This window comes from Aegilops tauschii, chromosome 2 (assembly GCF_002575655.3).
Source record: "Aegilops tauschii subsp. strangulata cultivar AL8/78 chromosome 2, Aet v6.0, whole genome shotgun sequence".
Lineage (NCBI taxonomy): Eukaryota > Viridiplantae > Streptophyta > Magnoliopsida > Poales > Poaceae > Aegilops > Aegilops tauschii.
In genome coordinates this window covers 530,834,839-530,856,223 of record NC_053036.3, presented here as the reverse complement: position 1 = coordinate 530,856,223, position 21,385 = coordinate 530,834,839, and the positions used below count along the sequence as shown (strand labels likewise).

General features: G+C 43.8%; 4 protein-coding genes across 5 annotated transcripts; 1 reads left to right on the top strand and 3 right to left on the bottom strand.

Annotated features, from left to right (window-relative positions):
- Nucleotides 1-659: 659 nt before the first annotated feature.
- Nucleotides 660-3,331, top strand: LOC109758343 (BTB/POZ and MATH domain-containing protein 2-like). The gene is made up of 2 exons (XM_020317197.3): nt 660-1,292; nt 2,192-3,331. Exons 1-2 carry the CDS (start codon nt 660-662, stop codon nt 3,239-3,241), a joined length of 1,683 nt encoding a protein of 560 aa, XP_020172786.2. The 3' UTR covers nt 3,242-3,331.
- Nucleotides 3,332-3,446: 115 nt separating this feature from the next.
- On the bottom strand, nt 3,447-10,938 carry LOC109758346 (putative nuclear RNA export factor SDE5). Of its 2 annotated transcripts, none has more exons than XM_020317199.4 (12): nt 10,833-10,938; nt 7,832-8,469; nt 7,705-7,730; nt 7,475-7,549; nt 6,799-6,860; nt 6,488-6,687; nt 5,372-5,460; nt 5,207-5,263; nt 5,016-5,083; nt 4,789-4,892; nt 4,641-4,711; nt 3,447-3,869 (listed from the first exon to the last, which is right to left on the bottom strand). In XM_020317199.4, exons 2-12 carry the CDS (start codon nt 8,454-8,456, stop codon nt 3,771-3,773), a joined length of 1,476 nt encoding a protein of 491 aa, XP_020172788.1. In that variant the 5' UTR covers nt 8,457-8,469; nt 10,833-10,938; the 3' UTR covers nt 3,447-3,770. The 2 variants fall into 2 exon arrangements, with proteins under 2 accessions (XP_020172788.1, XP_073365050.1); XM_073508949.1 differs by having other exon boundaries at nt 10,707-10,911.
- Nucleotides 10,939-16,501: 5,563 nt separating this feature from the next.
- On the bottom strand, nt 16,502-18,174 carry LOC109758348 (histone H4). The gene is made up of 2 exons (XM_073507323.1): nt 18,138-18,174; nt 16,502-16,896 (listed from the first exon to the last, which is right to left on the bottom strand). The coding sequence occupies exons 1-2, from the start codon at nt 18,172-18,174 to the stop codon at nt 16,502-16,504; spliced, it is 432 nt and encodes a 143-aa protein (XP_073363424.1).
- Nucleotides 18,175-20,502: 2,328 nt separating this feature from the next.
- LOC141041753 (histone H4) lies at nt 20,503-21,057 on the bottom strand. Its single transcript, XM_073508948.1, has one exon. The coding sequence runs from the start codon at nt 20,987-20,989 to the stop codon at nt 20,678-20,680; it is 312 nt and encodes a 103-aa protein (XP_073365049.1). The 5' UTR covers nt 20,990-21,057; the 3' UTR covers nt 20,503-20,677.
- Nucleotides 21,058-21,385: the final 328 nt, after the last annotated feature.

Here is a 21,385-nt window from a genome sequence, read left to right as displayed (position 1 = left end):
AAACTAAAATAACCAACTTAAAAAATGTTCATGTACTTTTAAAAATATTCACGTATTATTTTTAAAACAGTCATATAATTGGAATAATATATATTGATTATAACCATGTTTGCATAATATAAAATAATAAACATATTTTAAAATTAAAGTTATAAATATTATTTTAATTATTCAAACATTTGAATAATTATACGCATATTTTTATAATTCATAATTTTATTTTTATAGGAAATGTTTGTATAATTAAATAATATTTGTAATTTAAAATGTTTATATGGATATAAGCCACGAGGGAAATTATACACCAATGAATATTCATAATATTTAGTAAAATAGTATTTTATAAATAGGAGGTGAATATTAAAAAAATACAGGAACATTTTTAGTAAGATATTTTATTGCAAACTTCTATATATTTATTTTGTGTGCAGACGAATATTCGCGTACCATGAGGTCATTATTTATGTACCACAAGTTTTCATAACCGACAACGTGGAATGGAGCCTTGCTTATGTTTCTTTTCAATAATATGTGCACACGGATATTTGTTGACCACGAGGTAATTATTAATAACATGTGAATATTCGAATCTAGCTTTTAATATTATGATTATTAGTGACATATTTTTTTTCCTTTTGAAGATAAATAATGTGTGCTAAATGGGCCGCACTGAGTGCCCGGGCAGCCCATTTAAGTACCACAACCATTTTCAATACACTATATTAAGCCTCGGGCGCAAGGCCAAGCAATGGCTCTTCACACTCATCGAGTCCTTATCTCATGAACAATTCGTGCTACTAGCTGTCACACTTTGGGCCATTTGGACAGCTCGACGCAAAGCTATTCACGAGCAGATCTTCCAAACCCCGCAAGCAACTCATTTATTTGTAAGAAACTTCATACAAGAGCTTAACGTGTTGACAGATAGCCGAGCTAGAAGAATTTCAGAACGAGCTGCTGGTGACCAGGACGCCCGGCAGCCCTTCTGCCAGAAGGCCCCGCCAGAAGGCTGCGCGAAGATCCATGTGGATGCTGGGGTCAGAGCAAGAAGAGGCGGCTCAGCGGCGGCGGTTTGCCGTGATCAAAATGGTAACTACCTTGGAAGTTTAGCCTTGGTTATTGCCGGACTAAAGGATCCTTTAATCTTGGAAACTATTGCATGTAGAGAGACACTTGCTCTAGCAGAGGATCTCAACTTACACAATGTGGCAATTGCTTCTGATTCCAAACAGGCAATATCAGACATTAACAAAACCAGTTTGGGAAAGAATGGCTTAGTAGTGAAGGAGATTGTATCTCGATCGGCTCATTTTCTTTGTAGTTTTTCTTTTGAAGGATGTGCGTCCAATATGGAAGCACATAAGTTAGCTATGTTTTCTCTTAGTAGAGGGCCAGAGCGCCACATTTGGCTAGGCCAACCCCATGATTCTAGATGTATCCCACTTTTTGTGGAATTTGATGAATAAAGTTGTTTTACCCCCTCAAAAAAAATTAAGCCTTGGGAGCTACACTTTACAAAAAGGATCATGTCCGTGTGGTGATCTGCACACTCTGCCAGTTAGCTTTAGTTCTTGGCTCAGATCAAGTCTTCACCATTTTTTATTTTAATTCCCCTGACAGGTGGGGCCCACTAGTCATAGGGACATATAGTATCCAAATAATCTTCTTTCCTTGCTACAAGTGGGCCCATGCCATGTCAGTGCCACATCAGCAATATACGGTGCCACGTCGAAGCACTTTACGTATACGAAAGGGATTAGCAACGTGTTTACACGTTCATGCCAAGTTTTAGAACTAGTGAACATCCATGGCAAGTTCAAACACTACTGATGTATTTACCTCTTTTAGATTCAACAAACAAGGTCAAAATCTGGGCAAAAGGAATCACGACAAGAGGATTGACGTCCCGCTTACCTTCTTCTCTCCTACAACAAAGGGAAGAGCCCGTCCTGGTCCAAACCGAGGCAGAGGCCCCGTTTACCTTTTTCTCTCCTACAAAAGGGCATCGATCGCGCGCTCTTCCGCCCGCTTGTACGTCTTCCCCGTGCTCTCCTAAAGCCCGCCCAACCCCCTAAGCGCGGCGATGGGATGCACAGCGTCCACCACGCGCCACGCCAAGAAAGCGGGGCAGGCCTCCCACCTCTCGACCAAGACGGCGCAGGGCTCGCCCGTGGCCGCGAACACGGTGCAGCTGCGGCGGGGCTGGGGCTCTCACGTGTTCGAGATCTCAGGGTACAGCCAGCACCGCGACCGAGTCGGAGACCTTAACGCCGTAGCGTCGGCCGTGTTCGCCGTCGGAGGATACGACTGGCAGATTGTGTTCTGCCCCGTAGGGATCCTGGATCGTGTGAAAGACTATGTGCAGGTGTTCCTACTTCTACGCAGCAAGGACAAGGACGCCAGGGTGAGGGCGTCCTTTCAGCTCAGCCTGGTGGACGTGGCCGGATGCTCGCCGCCGCATACCATGACCGGGACACAGGGTTACGATTCCGGCAGTAAGTTCTTCTCCGGCTTCCTCGAGTTCATGGAGAGGAGCGAGCTGGAGGCGTCGCTTTACCTCCGCGACGACCGCCTCACCATTGAGTGCGTCATCACCATTGCCGAGGACGCCAAGCCGTTTAAGGTGCCGCCGTCCGACATCACGGAGCATCTCGGGAAGCTGTTGCGCGGGAAAGAGGGCGCCGACGTGGTTTTCGAGGTCCAAGGGGAAGCTTTTCCTGCCCACAAGGTGGTGCTTGCGATGCGGTCGCCGGTCTTCAAAGCGGAGCTGTATGGCGCGAGGAGAGAAAAGAACACGAGCCATATTACCATTGCTGACATGCAGCCCGCTGTCTTCGAGGGCCTGCTCCATTTTATATACACTGATTCACTGCCCGCCATGGATGATCTTAGCCAAGATGACTACCAGGAGACTATCAGGCATTTGCTTGTCGCGGCGGATCGGTATGCCATGGAGAGGCTCAAGATTATATGTGAAAGCATCCTCTGTGAAAACATTGATGCCAAGACCGTGGTGACTACATTCGCTTGGGCTTATCAGCATCACTGTGACAGGTTGAATGATGCCTGCATTCAGTTTATTGCCTCTTTCAGTACAATGGAAACCATTGACATGATGGCAAGCCAAGGGTATGCTGAGCTCAAAGCAAAATGTCCTTTGGCTTTAGTTGAACTGTTGCAGAAGACATCTAGGCTCGTCGAATCAAAGTCTTCAGCTCATTTTGGTGGTCTAGTCACATAAATAGTACACCTGCGCTTGTTACTAGGAGTACTTCTCTACTGTGTTTTTTGTTCGTCACAAAATTCTATCATCAGGATGTAAACAAACTACTGCGCCAACGATTTCCTTTTGTCGAGATGCTTTATAATTAGCCTTTTGACACAAGCGTATAAGGCCATGTACCAATAGTGTATGGTAGGTGCGTCTTTTGGTCAGCCGACGGGGGTTGCTGGCAAACAGAGGATACATTGTCCAAAGGAATCTGTTAACATCTCACTACTGCACTAGAACAATCAAACGCAGAAAGCGTTAGAAGATCGTTTCCAGGTTTAAGACTGCAGCTAAATCATCTCAGCCAAATCATAATGTTTAGGCCGCCAGAAATACCTCCTGTGTGAACAAAAAGGAATATGCAACGCACTCCCCATCCTCCATATCCCAAAATGAACAGAAAGCGCCTGGATTCAAAACGGCACCAAATGATAAAACTAGCAGCTAAGAGCATCTTCTGTCAGCTTGTGTCGGACGACCTTTGTACACCAAGCTATACTCACTGGTCTTTCACTTGATTAATCGGAATGAGAATGGTCCCAGGATTGGCCTCATCTTCGGTCCACTCGACTGATTTCTTCTCCAGAAACTTCTCAACCTGGAGTCATTCAAGTTTATTAATAAATTATATAAGACATACACATGCAAAATCAGCTATTCAAATGTAACCTGCTATTTGCAAATTGTTTGACATGACCCACCAGAATGAATTATCTTCAGATTTTACAAATCTCATTCATAACAAAAACAAATAACGTATTCACAAGCATTGGCCAAACAAACGTTCCAATAAAGCAGGCATGGAAAGTGAATCATGGAGAGTGCACACACAAACTTCAGGCACACTTCCATTCAATCTCGTTGAAGGCACCACAAAGGATAAGACAGAATATCGCAACCCAGGGGGAAAAAGAAACAAGGATAAGAATTAAGCAGGGTTCCTTAAATCACAAGCATACACCAGCATGGTTCTGAGAATTTTCTACTATTCAATAATAACTAATGTACAACATCTGCACATTAACTGAATACAAATAATATTTCAAGTTCCCCCGTGTTAAACTCGGATTATCTTTATAACTTTATATGACATAATTTTGCAAAATCTGGTCATTGGCTTGATTAATGAGCTTGCAACGAAACACAACTGGAGAAATTTGGAAAAACAATATGGCCCCAAAATGAAATTAAGCAATCATCTGAAGCATTGTACATTAGAGTAAAACACCTAGATGTTAGTATTTTTTACTATCAGTACTTTGGATAAAACAGAAGTAGTTCATTGCAGGGATTTATTTCTGGATCATACATGCAGCTAGTGCAAATTCAGAATTAAAACTCAGTTAGCCGGTTATTTTGAACATCACACCTTCCTTCTTCTTTGTCCCATCTTGAAAGTGCCATCGTCAACACCAATAATAACTCTCAAATTATCAAAAGCTGCAAAATTGGGTAAATCAAATTATTCCTATCAAAAGAATTCAGAAACTCGAAGGGTCATGTACCGATTTCATTACATGGGATGTTAGCCAACTGCCTAAGATGAAGTCTCAGAAGATTTGCTACGTTTGCTGCATCCTGTGAGCGCAGATCAAGACATAACTCATTTTTGGACTCTTGTCTGCAGCAAGACCAAAAGGTTGATTCTGTCAATTCGGACTCGCATATTTCATCATCACAAATTCATATTACACAAATATAATCCAATAACTTTCAGCCCATATGAGAAAAGAAGTGCACTTACTTGGACTTGGTGATCTCAGCAGCCGATTTTTCATCAGATAATCGAGCCATCCTATAATAGTTCTTTCCCTAGAAAGCCCACAGAAAAGTGATTTAGTACTAAAAGCTTGAAACACTTTCATCAAATTTTGTTAATCCCTCCAGTAGCTCAGCAATAATTATCCCTTGCCCAAAAAGACAGGTAACACTTACTTCTGTCATAAGATACTCGGCTTCTTTCTTGTTACCCTCCCTAAAAGCATCAACAGCCTGTAATTTTCAGAATAATATCTTCAGTATAGATGAAAAACCAACAACAACTATATGCACAAAATAAATAAAAAATAAGTAAATCATCATCATGGAGACACCCCTGACCTTCCCATAGTACTGCTTCATCATATCCCAGTGCTGCTTTGCAGCCTTACGATAGTTCTGGTAATCATCCTCATCACGCACAACTGGTTCTACATGTATCCAAAATACATAAATGATAGTGATGAACATCATAATGGTTCATAGCATGAAACAAGAATCAGAGACCAGCTGACTTAGAGAGGCTTCATGTTCACAGTTTTTAACAATTACTCCCTCTGTAAAGAAATATAAGAGCGTTTAGATCACTACTTTAGTGATCTAAACACTCTTATATTTGTTTACTGAAGGAGTACTTTCAAAATGTGTTCATGAAGCATACAGCACAAACAAAACCATTTGCTGATTATGTATGTCTGACCATATTTCAGCCCGAAAAAGCCATATGACATCAGTATAGAATAAGTATGTTAACTGGTTATGTACTTTAATTATGTCAAATCGAATACATCTGGTAACATCAGTATCAAGCTGCAAAGGTTTTGTAACATAACAGTAACTGGTTCCTTGGAATCATTGTAATATGTTACTGAAGTATAGAATAAGCAAAAAAATTCATATGCACATGTCATTCCGAAGTCCAAGAATATATCAACTATTTCAAGAACAGGTAGCAAGGAGTAATTGTAGCTTTCCCATCATGCACTGCCGAAGGAGTACGTGTGACCAAAATCCTAATACATGTGAATGAAAGATGTGAATGAAAGTAGCATTTTCTTATTCGGGATCTTGCTTTTCATGGTTCTCATCTCTGCAACTCGGGATTTTCGCGAGAGAACCAAATCCAAGTTGGTGAAGATCATGATTTGGGCTGGCATTATGGCCAAGAGCTCAGCATTACTGATGGCTTTAATTTATGCATAGGATAGAGAGAAAATAATATTTTATTACTTTTACATTGCTGAACAGAGCTCTTTACCATAGTGAGCTGAACTTTTAATGCATGATAGTTGGTTTATCTGTCAGCTTGGGAGATCTAGAGCTTTGCGTCAACAGTAAATATTCTTACATGATTAACTAACAATGTTGATGCAACTTTCTGCCAAGTCTTTTCCTCAAAAAGTACATAGTTTAACAAAAAAGTTCAAAAAAAAGGAAGGCCAAGCATAAACAATATACCTTTGCTGCCTAGGATAATTTTCACCGGAAGATCCGTAGAGGGTGGTGAAATGTCCTCAAGAGGTTTTACGACTGGTTTCTGATCTGGAACTCTCCTTCGATTTGCGCCCAATTCATACCGCCTTACTTTTGGTTCCTCCTCAGATCTTTCAGGTGCAGTGAATATTGATTCTAGTAACTCTCCAGGGGTAATCTGTGGTCTTGGGTTAAGTCACCATCCACGCAAAGAGAAATGACGGATGAAGCAAAAAGTCACATTCATGATGGAACAAAAAGGAATAAACCAGTAACAAAGAGAGGAAAGGACAAACCTAGATGTGGATTGTGATCCTAGGCAGCTCCCCGTGGAAAAAGAGGATTCTACCGCCGTGTCCTGCAAAAGAAATATATTTGGGCTAAATATCAATCAAATCCTTATAACATGTTTAACAAATGAAAGTGCATCCTTGTTCCTAAATATAAGCCTTTTTAGAGATTCCAATACAAACTACATACGTAGCAAAATGAGTGAATCTACACTCTAAAGTACGTCTATATACATCCGTGTGTAGTCCGTATTGAAATCTCCTAAAGGCTTATATTTACGAACGGAGGGAGTGCAACATAATTATTTGTCAAAATATCCAGCCTACAGAAGGAACCTTCGCATGCACTAGCATTGGAATGGACCACAAAGTGATAGTATCCAGGGTACTCAACTCGACTACGAACTTCAATCTTACAACTCAACAAAAATGCATCAACACAAGAAAATGATCAAATGATACTGTAAAAGGGAACAACTAAAGCCAGTTTTCAAAATTTCAGTAGGTAATGGCGCAGCAATTCATAACAAACAAGCAGTCCGTCAGAAGATTTCAGCTTAACAGCACAGAGAATTAACAAGCACTATAGAAAGAAAGCTCAATACAAAAACTATGAAGTTCAAACAAAACCATATGGGAGATGCCAAATCAGTAAGAAGGGGAAGGGGGCGAACAAGCTTACTTGTACTGCAATATGCTCATTCTCTGGCCTTTTGCCCAGATCTTTTGTAGAAAATGACATTAATTCCTCCATGCTCTGCATAAAATAGCACAGTCAATACCATGCCAAAAAACATACGGTATATGAAGCTGCCTACCATAAAGCCAGAAATCTAAACCCTTCTGCCGCATTAATGACAATCAGGACCAAACAGAAATTGCATAATCTTGACAGCAACGATCTATCATTACCTTCTTCATGTCGTACCCACAGCTGCCTGCAAAAACAATTCAGCAGTTAGCACATTAAAAATGTGGCTTCAAATAACACTTTAACACTTTTTGGATAAAATGACTTTGCATTGCACGAAAAGTTTACCTAGAACATCACGGATCACTTCCATGTTGAGCTTAAATCCTTCTCCAAGCATAGAAAATAGGAATTCCTCAACATCTCTGTTATTCAAAGTCTCTCTCTTTGGTGCAGAATCAGATTCATCTGTTTTCAAATCATCTCGCATGTACTCTGGCAGTTCAACCTTTATAGGTTTTCCTTTTCCTGGTGCTGTATTGGCAGGAGCTGTAGTAGCTCGGGCAGATCCTTTTCCTAACATGCTGGATACAGTGCCAAATGAAGCACTAGACTTCTGTGACTTCTCACGTGTTCTTGTTTGGCTTGAATTCTCCACAGAGCTTTCTTCAGCTGCTTTCCCGACACAGGAAAGATTCCTTGTTTGGTTTGAGTTGTCCAGAGAATTTTCCTCAACTGCCTTACCAAACTGGGGAAGATTGGTCTCAACGCTCGAGTCAACTTCATCACTCTGGGGCATCGAAAGTTGAAGGTCAGTCAAGAAATCCCCAGCTTTGTTGACATCGCCATTTGCTCTGCAGTATGCATTGGCTATATCTTCAAGTGAAAAGGCACAACTGAAAGCATCAAGCAATGCATTAAGTGCCCTTGTCTCTTCATCACTGGTTGAAGCCAGTGAACTGGAAAGATCCATGGCAAGGACCCTCCTGAAAGAAGAACCAAGTAAAATATATTTGAGCCTGCTCAACAGAAGAATATGAAGAGTGTATTTCAAATGAACAGGAGAAACACGAACTCCAGTGCACATATCTATCGATACACAAAACTGTAGAAGTTCAAAAAAATGGTAAAACTTCAAAAGTACATTACACAGTGCCAATTCAAATGCACTGCGTGATTCATCTTAGATACTACTTACAAACCATGCAACAGAACATAACAATGGTCAGTTGAGTCTGAGACGCTGTGTTATTTTCGTACTTGGTTATCTCTGTAACCAATGAAGTAATGATCGTCCTTATGGCAGGTAATAGCAAAGTTAATTATATCAAATAGAATGAACCACTAACTGTAACATGTTTGGTGCATAATCATGATTTTGGTACAAAACGTGTGCAACATACTGAAATAGAATAAACTTTATGGTCCTTGAAGAATCTCAGTCTCGGCATTTGAGGTTACAATGTTTTTTCAGAAACCGAATATTCTTCGCGCGCTTATAATGGAAATCATAATCCACAGGGATATATCCTACCCAAAAGGGTAACAGAGAGAAGCATTACCACCTGGACTCCTGTAGCCAGCAACAGAAACAACCGGCAGAAATCAAAACAAATCCAAGCAACAAACTAAAACCACCATTGTTACTGAGCGATGCCACTCCTTACAACTATAGACGACAGATCAAAGCCAGAACAACAACAACAACAACAACAACAACAACAACAACAAAGCCTTTAGTCCCAAACAAGTTGGGGTAGGCTAGAGGTGAAATCCGGATAAAACAACAAACAGCTTGCAAGCACAAACCACAAACCCGTTGCAGATTATATACAGAAACGGGGCGAACAAACTTACTAGCATCTCAACAAAAGAATATCAAGAGTGCATTTCAAATGAACAGGAGAAATATGAACTGTAGTGCGCATATTTATCAATACAAGAAACATTAGAAGTTTCAAAACAAATGGTAAAACTTCAAAAATACATTACATAGTGCCAATTCAAATGCACTGTGTGATTCATCTTAGATGCTACTTACAAAAACATGCAATAGAACATAACAATGGTCAGTTGAGTCTGAGATGCTGTGTTGTTTTCTTGCTAGGTTATCTCTGTAAATAATGAAGTACAGATCGTCCTTACGGCAGGTAATACTAATAGTAAAGTTAATGATATCAAATAGAATGAACCACTAACCGTAATATGTTTGGTGCATAATCATGATATCGGTACAAACTGTGTGTGATAGACTGAAAGAGAATGAACTGTATGGTCCTATAAGAATCTCATAATCTCAGCACAGAAACAACATGAAGGGTCACAACAATAACATGATGACACGCATTTGATGTTACAATATTATTCAGAAACCGAACATTCTTCAGGCGCTTAACGGAAATCATAATCCACATGGATATATCCTACCGGAAGGGAACAGGGAGAAGCGTTGCCACCCGTACTCCTGGAGGTAGCAACAGAAACAACCAGCACAAATCAAAACGAATCCAAGCAACAAACTAAAGCCACCATTGCTACCGCGCGATGCCAGTCCTCATAACCATAGACGACGGGTCAAAACCACAATAAAACCCACGAAAACAAATGGAGAATCAGGGTTGCCTGGACAAACCAACAAACAGCTTGCAAGCGCAAAACACAACCCTGTCGCAGATTTGCAGAAATGGGCAGAACAAACTTCCACAGATTGTGAATGACAGTTGTGGAATCGACAATCAGGCGCACACGAGGGCAAGAGAACATCCCGCACGAGAGAGCCGAACTAATCAATCGTCTCGAAACGAGGCGGAGAGATCGAATCGGACAACCTATTCCCCACAATTCCCCCCCCCCCACACCCCCCCCCCACCCCCCCCCCCCCCCCCCCCCCCAAAAAAAGAAACGAAGCAAACGAGAGCCAGGAGGACCAAATCGAAGCAGAAACCAACGGCATTGCGGAAAATCGGCCTAGGTCTCGAGGAACATGCTCCGAGAATCTCGCAGAGACGGAAATTTCTACAAGGACACCTGCCCCGCATCCATTCGTCGAGAAAAAAACCACACCAAACACCCGAAATGACGGACCTAACCGCCGCGGGCGAGCACAGGAAAGGGAACCGAGCGCACAATCGAACTGAAATCGAAGATCGCACGACGCGGCGCGCACCGTCGCGAGCAACTAAACGAACCCTAACTCGATCGGGAACGGAAGCACCAACCCTACCGAACAGGCGAACGGCCCCCGAGGGGAAGGCGAAGCACCGGATGCAGGGACGAGCGCGGAAGCAAGGGCGCGTCAGGGCGGGCGCACGTTCTAGAAGGTTCTGGAGGGAGGGAGGGGGGCGCTTACGGGTTTGGGAAGACGGCCGCGCCGCTCTCCGTCTGCCTGCCGGCCCGCTGCCCCTCTCTCGCCAGTCGCCTCCCCCTTTGGTTTGGTTGGCGTCCGCTGTACGCCGTCCCCTGGGGTTTAAAGGAGGGAGAGAGAGAGAGGGTGGGCGTCGCTCCGGTTGGGTATGACGAGTGGGCCCACTCCCGATGCTTCCATTGAAGAGGGGACTCCCCGTGTTACTGGTCCCACGTGCTGTACCTGCCCACCCCATCCCGAGCGCAAGATTTTTTATGCTTTGATTTGAATCGGGCCGTGTGAATTTTCTGCTGTGGTTGAATGTTCGGTATGTAAAGAGTAAACTATTCTAACATTTGGGACGTGTTTAGTTGACGTATTAAGTTGTCGCACATTGTCAGTTTGTCACAAGTCAGAGAGTTTGATTGAGATTATCTTCTTGCCACACTTGTGGCGATATTTCTTTTATGTCACATCACAAGTTAGACCACACATGTCAATGATCGAGAAAAATGTGGCAAAATCATCTCAAGTGCGACAAAGTATAACATCAATTTTGAACGTCTAACCTTAGAGCATCTCCGCCCGTCCCAGGAAGGCCCCGGGAGCACTTTTTCACCGCTGGCGGACAAAAAAAGTCCCACCCGTCCCATGCCTGCGCCCCAGATGATGTCGGGGCGGACACCATTGCTGCTCCGGCGGTAGGGACTGAGCTCAAAGAGGTCGCCGACGAGGCCCGAGCAGCCCGGGCCGCCCTACAGCCAGAGGAGCAGCGACGTGTTGGCCGGCGTCACCTCCTTCCCCGTTGGCTCAGGGGACCGGGCACGGGGCGAGGGAGCGGGTCACGGGGCGGCTCGACGTAGGCCTCCGGCTGCTGGACTCATCGCCTCCTTCCCCGTCGACGCTCGCGCTCCTCCGCTGGGCGCGGGCCGAGGAGGTCGTTGACGCCGCCGCGGGCAAGATGCTCGACAAAATGCCGCTGCCTCCGTGGGGCCCCACACTACTCGTGGGGGCGCAACGAGTGGAAATTTTTGGCCCCCCAGGCCAAATTTTTCGCCGGCAGGCCCCCAAGCGGCGAAAAAAATGCCTCCTGAGGGGCAAACGAGTGGAGATGCTCTTAGGCATATGCGGCAAAAAAATGTCTGGTGAATGATGACAACCATAGAGCATCTACAGTCGGACTTACCAAATTTGGTCCCCTAAACGCCCACGAACGCCCCCGGCCAGTGACCATGCGTGTCTGTTTTGAGACCCTATTTGTCCGTATATCCAGCCACACTCCTCATTTTCTTGCTCATATGTCCGCTCACTTACATGTGATTGGTGGAGATAGAGATGGAAAAGAAAGAAAACAGGTGGTCCAGAGTGGGGCGCATCCTACGTGGCGGATTGACCAGGCGCGTCCGCTAGCGCTCATATCCTCCCTACATTTGTCCTCGATATGAGGGTTTGCGGACAGCTCGGACGTAGATGGATGACATGAGAGATCCGGTTGGGTCAATTTTTTCCTTCTCTTTCCTGTCTGGTCACTGACCGGCCGCGTTCACAGACGTTTGAGGAGGATTTGAGAATGTCAATTGTAGATGCTCTTAGTATATACAATATGAACCAAACAAGTCTTTCATCTTGCTACGTTGATTGTTGTACCTCGGGGCAGTAGCGGAGCTTGGCCCATAAAGCTGGGCGGGCCGAATGTAGGAAACAGTTATTGGGACTGTGTTTCATGGCTCATAACGAAGTATACACCATAGAAAATCGCATGGGTTGGGCGGGCCACGACCAATTCGGCCTTGCCGTAGCTTCGCCACTGCCTCGGGGCAACGACGTTCACCTCCTTGGTGGCGGTGGGGAAGAGATCCGACACATCAAGCCCTCCCTTTCCTTTTCAAGGGTGTTTTTTTGTTCTATGGAGATGTGACGTTTTGCTTATTTAATATATTAAAAAAAACAAGACGGGACTTCTCTTTTGGATGATATTATTTCACCCACACAAAATCGTGTTTATCCCTAGAAGGATGATTGGGGATAATGCTCAAAGTGCCTTTGAATGCATCCACCACATTAAACAAGCGAAAGATTCAAATAAGAGTGTTTGTGCTTATAAGTTTGATCTCTCAAAGGCATATGATAGGGTGGACTGGAGCTACCTTAAGCAGGCGGTGCAAAAGTTTGGTTTCGCTCACAGATGGATTGACTGAGTAATGATGTTTGTCACCGATGTGAGATATTCCGTGCAGTTTAATGCATGGAACCTACTCGGATCCATTTGCAGCATCACGTGGGCGCGGCAAGGTGATCCATTGTCCCGAAATGCATGATGATGTGGGTTGTACCTCGCAAGGCGATAAGGAGGTGCAAAAGAAATGCAAGTCGAGAATGGCATCGACCGGGGGTGGCTGACCACCGTAAACCCTAGTCACCTTTGGTCGGTTTGTGCTCGTTCAAGCGTATGAGAAAGAATAGATGAGGTCTAGGGATTGACTTCTCGAAGAATAGGTCCAAACAGGCAACGAAACATAGTCCGACAACTGGGACACTAAACGCCCCCTAAAGCCCCAAGGCACCAGATGCATTTTGGATGACAACACAAGCTTCCTCCGGGATGTTGGAGATGGTCGGTTCGAGGTTGTGGTGGTGGGAGTCCAGAGACGGGGAAAGCCCTGGTCGATTTCACGTCAACATCGACAGTGGCGTTCTTGCCCCATTCTCCCTTATGAGGGGGCATTCGAAATCCCTCCTCCCTCCCCAATTCCTTGGGTGAAAACCTTGGCCATGTTAGGCCGAGTGTCATGGGCCTTCTAGAAGGCGTCCTAGGAGTGGGTGGGGATTGGTGGCGTGCTTTGTGCTTTTGCTAGTGATTTTGTATTGCTAAAATTATGTTAAAAGGGAATTCTAATAATTTCTTAATAGCTGACCATTGGCCATTGAGTATTACTCCAAATCATCTAAAGTTCTAGCTCTGTCCTAAGACAAATTTGACCAAGTTTATAAAAAAAATTGTATCAAATTTACGTGCTGCGTATATTTGATGTTGTAGATATTAGTACTCGCTCTGATCCAAATTAATTGTCACGGTTCTAGTACAACTGTTCCATAGACTTGGTCAAATGTTGAGAAATTTGACTTAAGGCAAAGATATGACTACAAATAATTTGAAAAGGGGTGAAAAGAGAATAGTATTCAAGATGCACGTATTAGGATTTTGTAATACTTCCGACTCAAAATCGGTAAATTGACCGTCAGACCCCAATGATTCACCATTTTGAAATGGCTTGGTGAGAACGAAAGCAGCTTTCTTCCATAGAACTAAATTCATCATTGAAAACGGTAATTCGACGAGATTCTGGGAGGGTGCGTGGTTAGGGGAGACGCCTTTGGCCACACAATATTCATCTCTCTATAACATTGTACAGCGTAAGGAGCTTATGTTGCTAGTGTTACAGTCCAACCCTCTAAATATTCAATTCCGAAGTTCTTTGGTAGGCGACCGATGGGAAGCATGGCTGCACCTCGTCAGAAGGTTGATGGATGTGAACCTCTCTGATGAGTCTGATACTTTTCACTGCAAATTAACTACGAACGACACTTTTTTCAGTGAAATATATGTATTTGGACCTAATTGATTCTGGTCCCATTCCGAAATCACTAAATATTTGGAAGATCAAGGTCCCGTTAAGAATCAAAGTCTTCATGTGGTTTGTTCACAAGGAAGTGGTTCTGACTAAGGATAACTTGGCAAAACGTAATTGGGAGGGTAGTCAAAGATGTAGCTTTTGTGATCAAGATAAAACAATCAAACACCTCTTTCTCGATCGTCCACTGGCCAAACTTTTATGGCGCTCAGTTCATATAGCATTTAATATCACTTATCCAAATAGCATTCACACGTTATTTGGGACGTGGCTAAATGGAGTAAAGACAAATATTGCGAGGCATATTCGGATAGGAGTATGTGGATTATTTTGGGCTATATGGAACTGTAGAAATGATATGGTTTTTAACAGACAAACTCGTATAAATTTTTTGCAGGTTATCAATAAAGCCGCCGCTTGGATCCATATGTGGTCGTTACTCACTCCTGTGGAAGCCAATGAGCCTTTCGTTACTAGTCTGCCCGATGGGAAATGGTAGCTCGGGATATCTACAACCGGTTTGGATGGCAGTCCAGTAATAGAATAGGTGTTTAGTCATCTAGTTCTATTTCCGCCGGTTGTGGCATTTCATTTTATTTCTTGTTTTGCTTTGTGTGAGTTTGTTCTGGATCACAGACTCTTCGAGGACTTGACTTAATAAAGGGGTTGCATGCATCACTCTGATGCAGAGGCCGGGGTTAATCCTCCTTTTCTAAAAAAAATTCGGTAAATTGGCAAGTACTGCTATGGCATACCTAAAATAGATGTATCTAGATGGTTTCATGAATAAATCGTTTAATAAATTTGTTGTTATTGGTGCTCTTTCTATCCTCAAGATTTAATGTTTTAGAGGAGAATTTGCACGAAGGAAATGCCAGAAATATCCACCCTGATGTGCTTTGGGTCTAAGTTGTGTTAGACTTCAACTTCATCAACTGTAAAGCTTTAGCAATTAGCTGTATTTCCAAGGAAAGAATAGATGTAGAGAATGAGCACTGTTTGGCGGAGCAGCAAAAATTCACGTGGTCAGGTAATAAATCCATTGGTAACAGCCTGTCGAAAGAACATCTAAACAGGTGTCAGATTGTTGGCCGAAATTGTCATGTTTCCCTATGAACAGCATCAAGTGCCTTCCTGAAAGGCGGTGCGCAGTCTCAAGTGTATGGGAAGAGCTTCTTCATGGTCCTAATCAGCAATGGTGGTGGCGCTGGATATGGCACATCAAATGAGATCACAGAGGGCCGGTTGCTTTCGAACGGGCCTCAAGCGACCGCGCAGCAATGATCAGTGACCAATTTTAATGTTGTGGCCGATGATTAGGAATTTGGCAAAACATACACAAGTAAGTAATTTCCTGCTCTAGAGGATTAGTGACAGCGACTTACAATTTCTCAATAAGAGAAAAGGGAATCATCCTGTTTATCCTTATCAGGCACAAGGCCATTAGGAAAAGAACATAATCTCTACAAATACATTCCTCTGAGGAATGAGATGATTATTAGGAAGAAAAACTATGCTTAGTGCAGACTGCAGAGCATCAGATATTTGTTCTGCATTCTACAGACTTATAAGTGTCGCATGGCTTGATTCAGAAATATTTACAGGACTACAACATCTTTAGATCCTGAACCCCGATCCTTGTGCACTACCTTACAATACTGCAGAAAAGAAACAGGATTCATTCCCACTGAACCCAAATTAAACGTGGCAACTGTAGTACTGTAGGTAACTGAGCGGAAGCACTCGTCCAGATTGCAATGCGTGACAAAAGACTGATCAGATTGCAACTGTGTGAAATTCTAGCTGCACAGGCACAGCTATACAATCTAAAGAAAAAATGAACGGATCAAATCAGTATGTCTTATAAAAACGATTTCATCACTGAAGCATTTCGTCAGAACTCAGGATCGGAGTATTTTCATTGAACGCATAATGATATTACAGACTACTGAACACAAACGCACGACAGGGAGTACATCCCATCCACCACGGCACATATCACACAGAGAAACACGACAGCCACCAGCACAGCACACCACGCATCTAGCCTCCGAAGCCGTAGAGGGTGCGGCCCTGGCGCTTGAGGGCGTAGACGACGTCCATGGCGGTGACGGTCTTGCGGCGGGCGTGCTCGGTGTAGGTGACGGCGTCGCGGATGACGTTCTCGAGGAAGATCTTGAGGACGCCGCGGGTCTCCTCGTAGATGAGGCCGGAGATGCGCTTCACGCCGCCCCTCCTCGCCAGCCTCCGGATCGCCGGCTTGGTGATGCCCTGGATGTTGTCGCGGAGGACTGCCGCTTGGCGCCGCCCTTTCCCAGCCCCTTGCCGCCCTTGCCGCGCCCAGACATGGCCGCTCCTCTCCGAGATAGTGTGATTAGGAAGAAGAGGAGCTGCTGCCTGCTTTGGAGGAGTCTGATGCTTGCGATGGGATTGGGGATCTGAGGGCGGGGGGTTGGTTTATATGGGGAGGATTTAGGAGGGAACTGCAAGATTTGGGGGACTTTGGGGGCGGGGGGAGAGTATCCAGTGCTCCCGACGCTTAAATGTTACCGTGATACGGACATCTGGGCTGTCGGATTCTTAGATCGGACAGCATCCGGGAGATGTTGGATCTGCTGGACTTATGCATAATTTTTGAACTTCAGGGAGGCTTTTTTGCAAGTGTGGCAAAGTTATTGAGAGCCGCCTGATCTGAAAATCCGACGGTCCAAAAGCCCGTATCATGGTAGCATCTAAGGCTTGGTAGCACTAGATATTTTCCCTGGGGGCGGGAGCCGGGAGGTGCTTTGTTGGGTCGATCCGCGAGACGGTGGAGATGCGACGTTGGGATTGAGATCAGAAGGGTGGGATGAGGTGGGAGGGTGCTGGCCCGGATTGATGACGTGGCGCCGTTTGTGGGATTTTGGGCGTTTGTTTCATGGTTTCTGTTTTAGTCAGAGTTTTTCTATTTTTACAGTCTGTTTCACTCATATTTGGTTACATTCATATGTTTGGTTGGGGCAAATTGGGTAAATACAATGGTTGTAAGTTAGTGCTTGGCTGGAGAAATAGAATGGAAAATAGATTTGATCCATCTCTCGTCTTATGTGGAAGTGGTGAGATTACCTCTCATATGCACATAAACAATAAGAATATTTGTGATTTTTTTTTAGTTTTCGCAGTATGTTATTAGAATTCTGAATGACATATCAATTGTGTTTGCAGGATCAACAATTTATAAGTGCGCTTACAAGTATAACAAATACTCCCTCCGTCCTATAATGTAAGATGTTTTTTGACACTACATAGTATATGATATCATACAAATAATTCACATCGTTTCCTAATCTCCATGTTAACCACACTAAGCACACCATGGATTCGCCTTTTCTTTTTCATCAATGCTCTAAATTATCTCTAACAGAACAGTTAGAAGAACTATAAAAGGGTGGTCCATGATATTACACAAGAAAAAATCATTCATTAGAAAGGGAGAAACAAGGAGGAAACTTTGACAAGCCAAGAACTCCGGTCAACTCCAACGCGTCGACCCATTTCGTCCGTCCGGATCTATTTGGATCCGCGGGCACAAAAAACATGGCCCAACGCGCCGACAAAAACAGATAAATGTCGGTTTTCTCGTCCGCTTGGACCCATTTTCAGCCCAAATTGTGTCAGGTTTGCGTCTGCATGGACACACAGCGGACGCCGGCGACGTCCTCCCCAGGCTCGCTCATCTGTGGCACACCATCTCCATTCCCATCATTTCTCCCCAAAATCCTCCTGCCCTCCCGCCATGGCCGACACGTCCAACCCCGTCGCCGCCCCCTTCCCCGCCGCTTCCAGGTCGATGACGTGGCGCCGGATTTAATAAGTGGGCGTTTGTCTCGAGTTGGAGACGGGAATAAGAGGTGCGCCCAACGCATGGGGAAGATGGGGACCTTGGTTCTATTCATATGTTTGGCTGGGACAAATTAGATTAAACAAATGATTAGTATCACCTCCGTTTCCTTTGACTTATAAGACGTTTTGGATATTTCAATATGGAGTACATACGGACGAAAATTAGTGAACAAACACACTAAAATGTGTCTATATATATCCGATTCAAAATAAAAGTTAGAACATCTTATAATTTGAAACGAAAGAAGTACAAGTTAGTATTTGGTTGGAGAGATGGAATATACTAATATATTCGGTCCATCTCTTGTCTTATGTATAAGTATTGGGATTTACCTCTCATATGCACAGATATAATATGAACAAATGATATTCTCTTTTTTTGCAATATGTTATTCAAATTCTCACGGAAATTTCAAATATATTTGCAGCATCAACAATAACTACATAAACCAAACCGCATAGGTTTGGTAATTTCTCCGATTTTGGGGGTGTTCACTACTACTAGAGGATACCCCACGCGCTCTGTGGAATTTTTTGCCTACTACAAGTAGCTTCAAGGAAATGTGTGATTTAATGAAAAATGAAGATGGCAATTAAAGATCCAATGGAATACTTATATTTGCGTTGAACGGATATAATTTGGTGCAAACTTACAAAAGACTTAGCACCATGATGGCATTAATGTCCTCAATATCCAATTAAGCTTTGTAAAACCATTGTAACAATTCTATTATACTAGTTGGCTTGTAGTGACTTCAAAAGAGACATGTATTTGCCTGTACTCAAATGTAGAAATTCGTGTACCACTGACAAAAATAAAATACGGAGATATGGCCATATGATGTGAGGTAAAGCGTACCAAGTGATAAGTGAGCACCCAACTGATATCTTATTTATTTGCAATATGAAGGGTTTCTTACAGTTTACGGTGAGTTAAATAAGTCCAACGCTCCATGTACCATAACAATGTATGCTTCATTGTTCTGACATAGAATATCTCATAGCACGGCTTGACAGCGGTCCAAAAGACCAACAAATAAAAATGCATTGTGAGATGGATAATGCTCCAGAATGAACAGTAAAAACAAGTAAATACTAAACCAATTTGAAAAAATTACACATCTAAGATGAAAGACTCTTTTAGGTGCTTGCAAATTTTTATGCTGACATGGCACACGAGAATCTCGCTACAAAGAAAAGGCAAAATTGGAGCTTGAATTTTTTTGCAGCTTTGGACATTTATGGAGCTTAAAAAAAATTGAATTGAGTTCCACGGATGTCGTCTCAACGCCAAAATTTGCAAACACCTAGAAAAATCTCTTATCTTTCATGTGTATAAACTTCAGACTTTTTAAAGTTTGGTTGATTTTTTTTAATTTACTGTACACGCAGGTGCAGATGCACCCAAGCTTCGTAACGCTACTCTCGATAACGAAAACCCAGAGATAATCCATTGCATGACATGTTTTATTGCCTTCTCTAGGTGACATGAAATACATACATAAAAAAGTTTATCACCTACTGCATTTGTGTAGCTTGATCAGTGAAGATCTAAGGAACCGAGTCACACAATTCCTGCTCTATAGAATGACCAATATCGCTACAAAGTTTCTCAAAAAGAACATAGAAACAACCTATGACTTGGTTGCACTGTATATCACAGTGAGGAACAAGATTTTGAAGAGAAGAATATAAAAATCTCTACTGCTCATTCCTCGAAGGAACAGTACAATTAGGACAAAGAAATATGTTTAGTGAAGAGCCTCAGTACCATATCAACGCTGACAGTAGCTCCAGAGGATTGATGTAGCGTTCAGGAACAGAAGCCATATTTATGAGTATTCATACCACTGAAAGCAACAGAAATATTCGAAGTTCATTCCATAGTGATGCCAAACCAAAACACTGGACCTGAGCGGACGAATTCCATCTCTTCTACAGATTGCAACGAGTGTCAGATAGAAGGATGATTCAGTACAGATATGGGATCTAAACTGAGAAGCAACTAGCGCCAAATACTTGAACAAATGAAAGCCAGATTCAGTAGAGCAGTACAATCTAATCTGGGAAGAAACGAGTGTTAAGAAATAAAAGACTGATTCACTGCAGCTGTACTGTCCAAGCAGATCAAATCAGTCGGTCTCAGAGAAAACAAATCACAATTCAACAGTGAAGCATTTCGTCAGGATTCAGAATCGAACTGATTGCATTGAACAGGTATTACACAGCCTACTGAACCCAAGACAGAACACAACGACGCACGCCAAAGCAGTAAATCCCATCTAGCACGATACATGTCACACAGAGCAAACGAGGAAGTTGCTCCACTAGACGAATCTAGCCTCCGAAGCCGTAGAGGGTGCGGCCCTGGCGCTTGAGCGCGTAGACGACGTCCATGGCGGTGACGGTCTTGCGGCGGGCGTGCTCGGTGTAGGTGACGGCGTCGCGGATGACGTTCTCGAGGAAGATCTTGAGGACGCCACGGGTCTCCTCGTAGATGAGGCCGGAGATGCGCTTCACGCCGCCCCTCCTGGCCAGCCTCCGGATCGCCGGCTTGGTGATACCCTGGATGTTGTCGCGGAGGACCTTCCGGTGGCGCTTGGCGCCGCCCTTTCCCAGCCCCTTGCCGCCCTTGCCGCGCCCGGACATCGTCGATGGATCTGGGAGAAGAAGGGAGTGGTGTGGATGTTGAAGCTTGGGATGGATTGGGGAATCGGAGTTGACGGGTTTATATGGGGCGGAGTTGGGAGGGAAGCCCCGAAATTTTGGGGGGTTGGAGGCGGGAGGTGTCTGCTCTCTGCTGGGTCGATCCGTGTGACGGTAGAGTTGGGCTGTTGGATTGCGATCAGAAGGTTGGATGCGGCGGGAGGCTGGTGGTGCGGATCGGTGACGTGGCGGAGATGTTGGCATAGTAGGTTTTTTTAGAGAGAAATGTGGGCTGCTTGTGTTACAGTGATTTGGGCCAGGAGTGATTGGAGGTCGATCTGCCGGTCCCCTCAGCGTTCAGAGAAAAGAACACTCGCTTCTAAAAAAACCAGGTACTCG

Bases quoted from the DNA above. Each gene is read 5' to 3' on its own strand.
- LOC141041753 (XM_073508948.1), bottom strand. From the start codon at position 20,989: ATGTCCGGGCGCGGCAAGGGCGGCAAGGGGCTGGGAAAGGGCGGCGCC.
- LOC109758348 (XM_073507323.1), bottom strand. From the start codon at position 18,174: ATGAGCGAGCCTGGGGAGGACGTCGCCGGCGTCCGCT. The intron at 16,897-18,137 runs GTGTGTCCATGC...CCCCGCCCTCAG, and splicing joins GGACGTCGCCGGCGTCCGCT to ATCCCCAATCCCATCGCAAG.
- LOC109758343 (XM_020317197.3), top strand. From the start codon at position 660: ATGGGCCGCACTGAGTGCCCGGGCAGCCCATTTAAGTACCACAACCAT. The intron at 1,293-2,191 runs GTATCTCGATCG...AACACGGTGCAG, and splicing joins GCTTAGTAGTGAAGGAGATT to CTGCGGCGGGGCTGGGGCTC.
- LOC109758346 (XM_020317199.4), bottom strand. From the start codon at position 8,456: ATGGATCTTTCCAGTTCACTGGCTTCAACCAGTGATGAAGAGACAAGG. The intron at 7,550-7,704 runs GTAATGATAGAT...TATTTTATGCAG, and splicing joins GTGGGTACGACATGAAGAAG to AGCATGGAGGAATTAATGTC. The intron at 6,688-6,798 runs GTTTGTCCTTTC...ACTTAACCCAAG, and splicing joins GGATCACAATCCACATCTAG to ACCACAGATTACCCCTGGAG.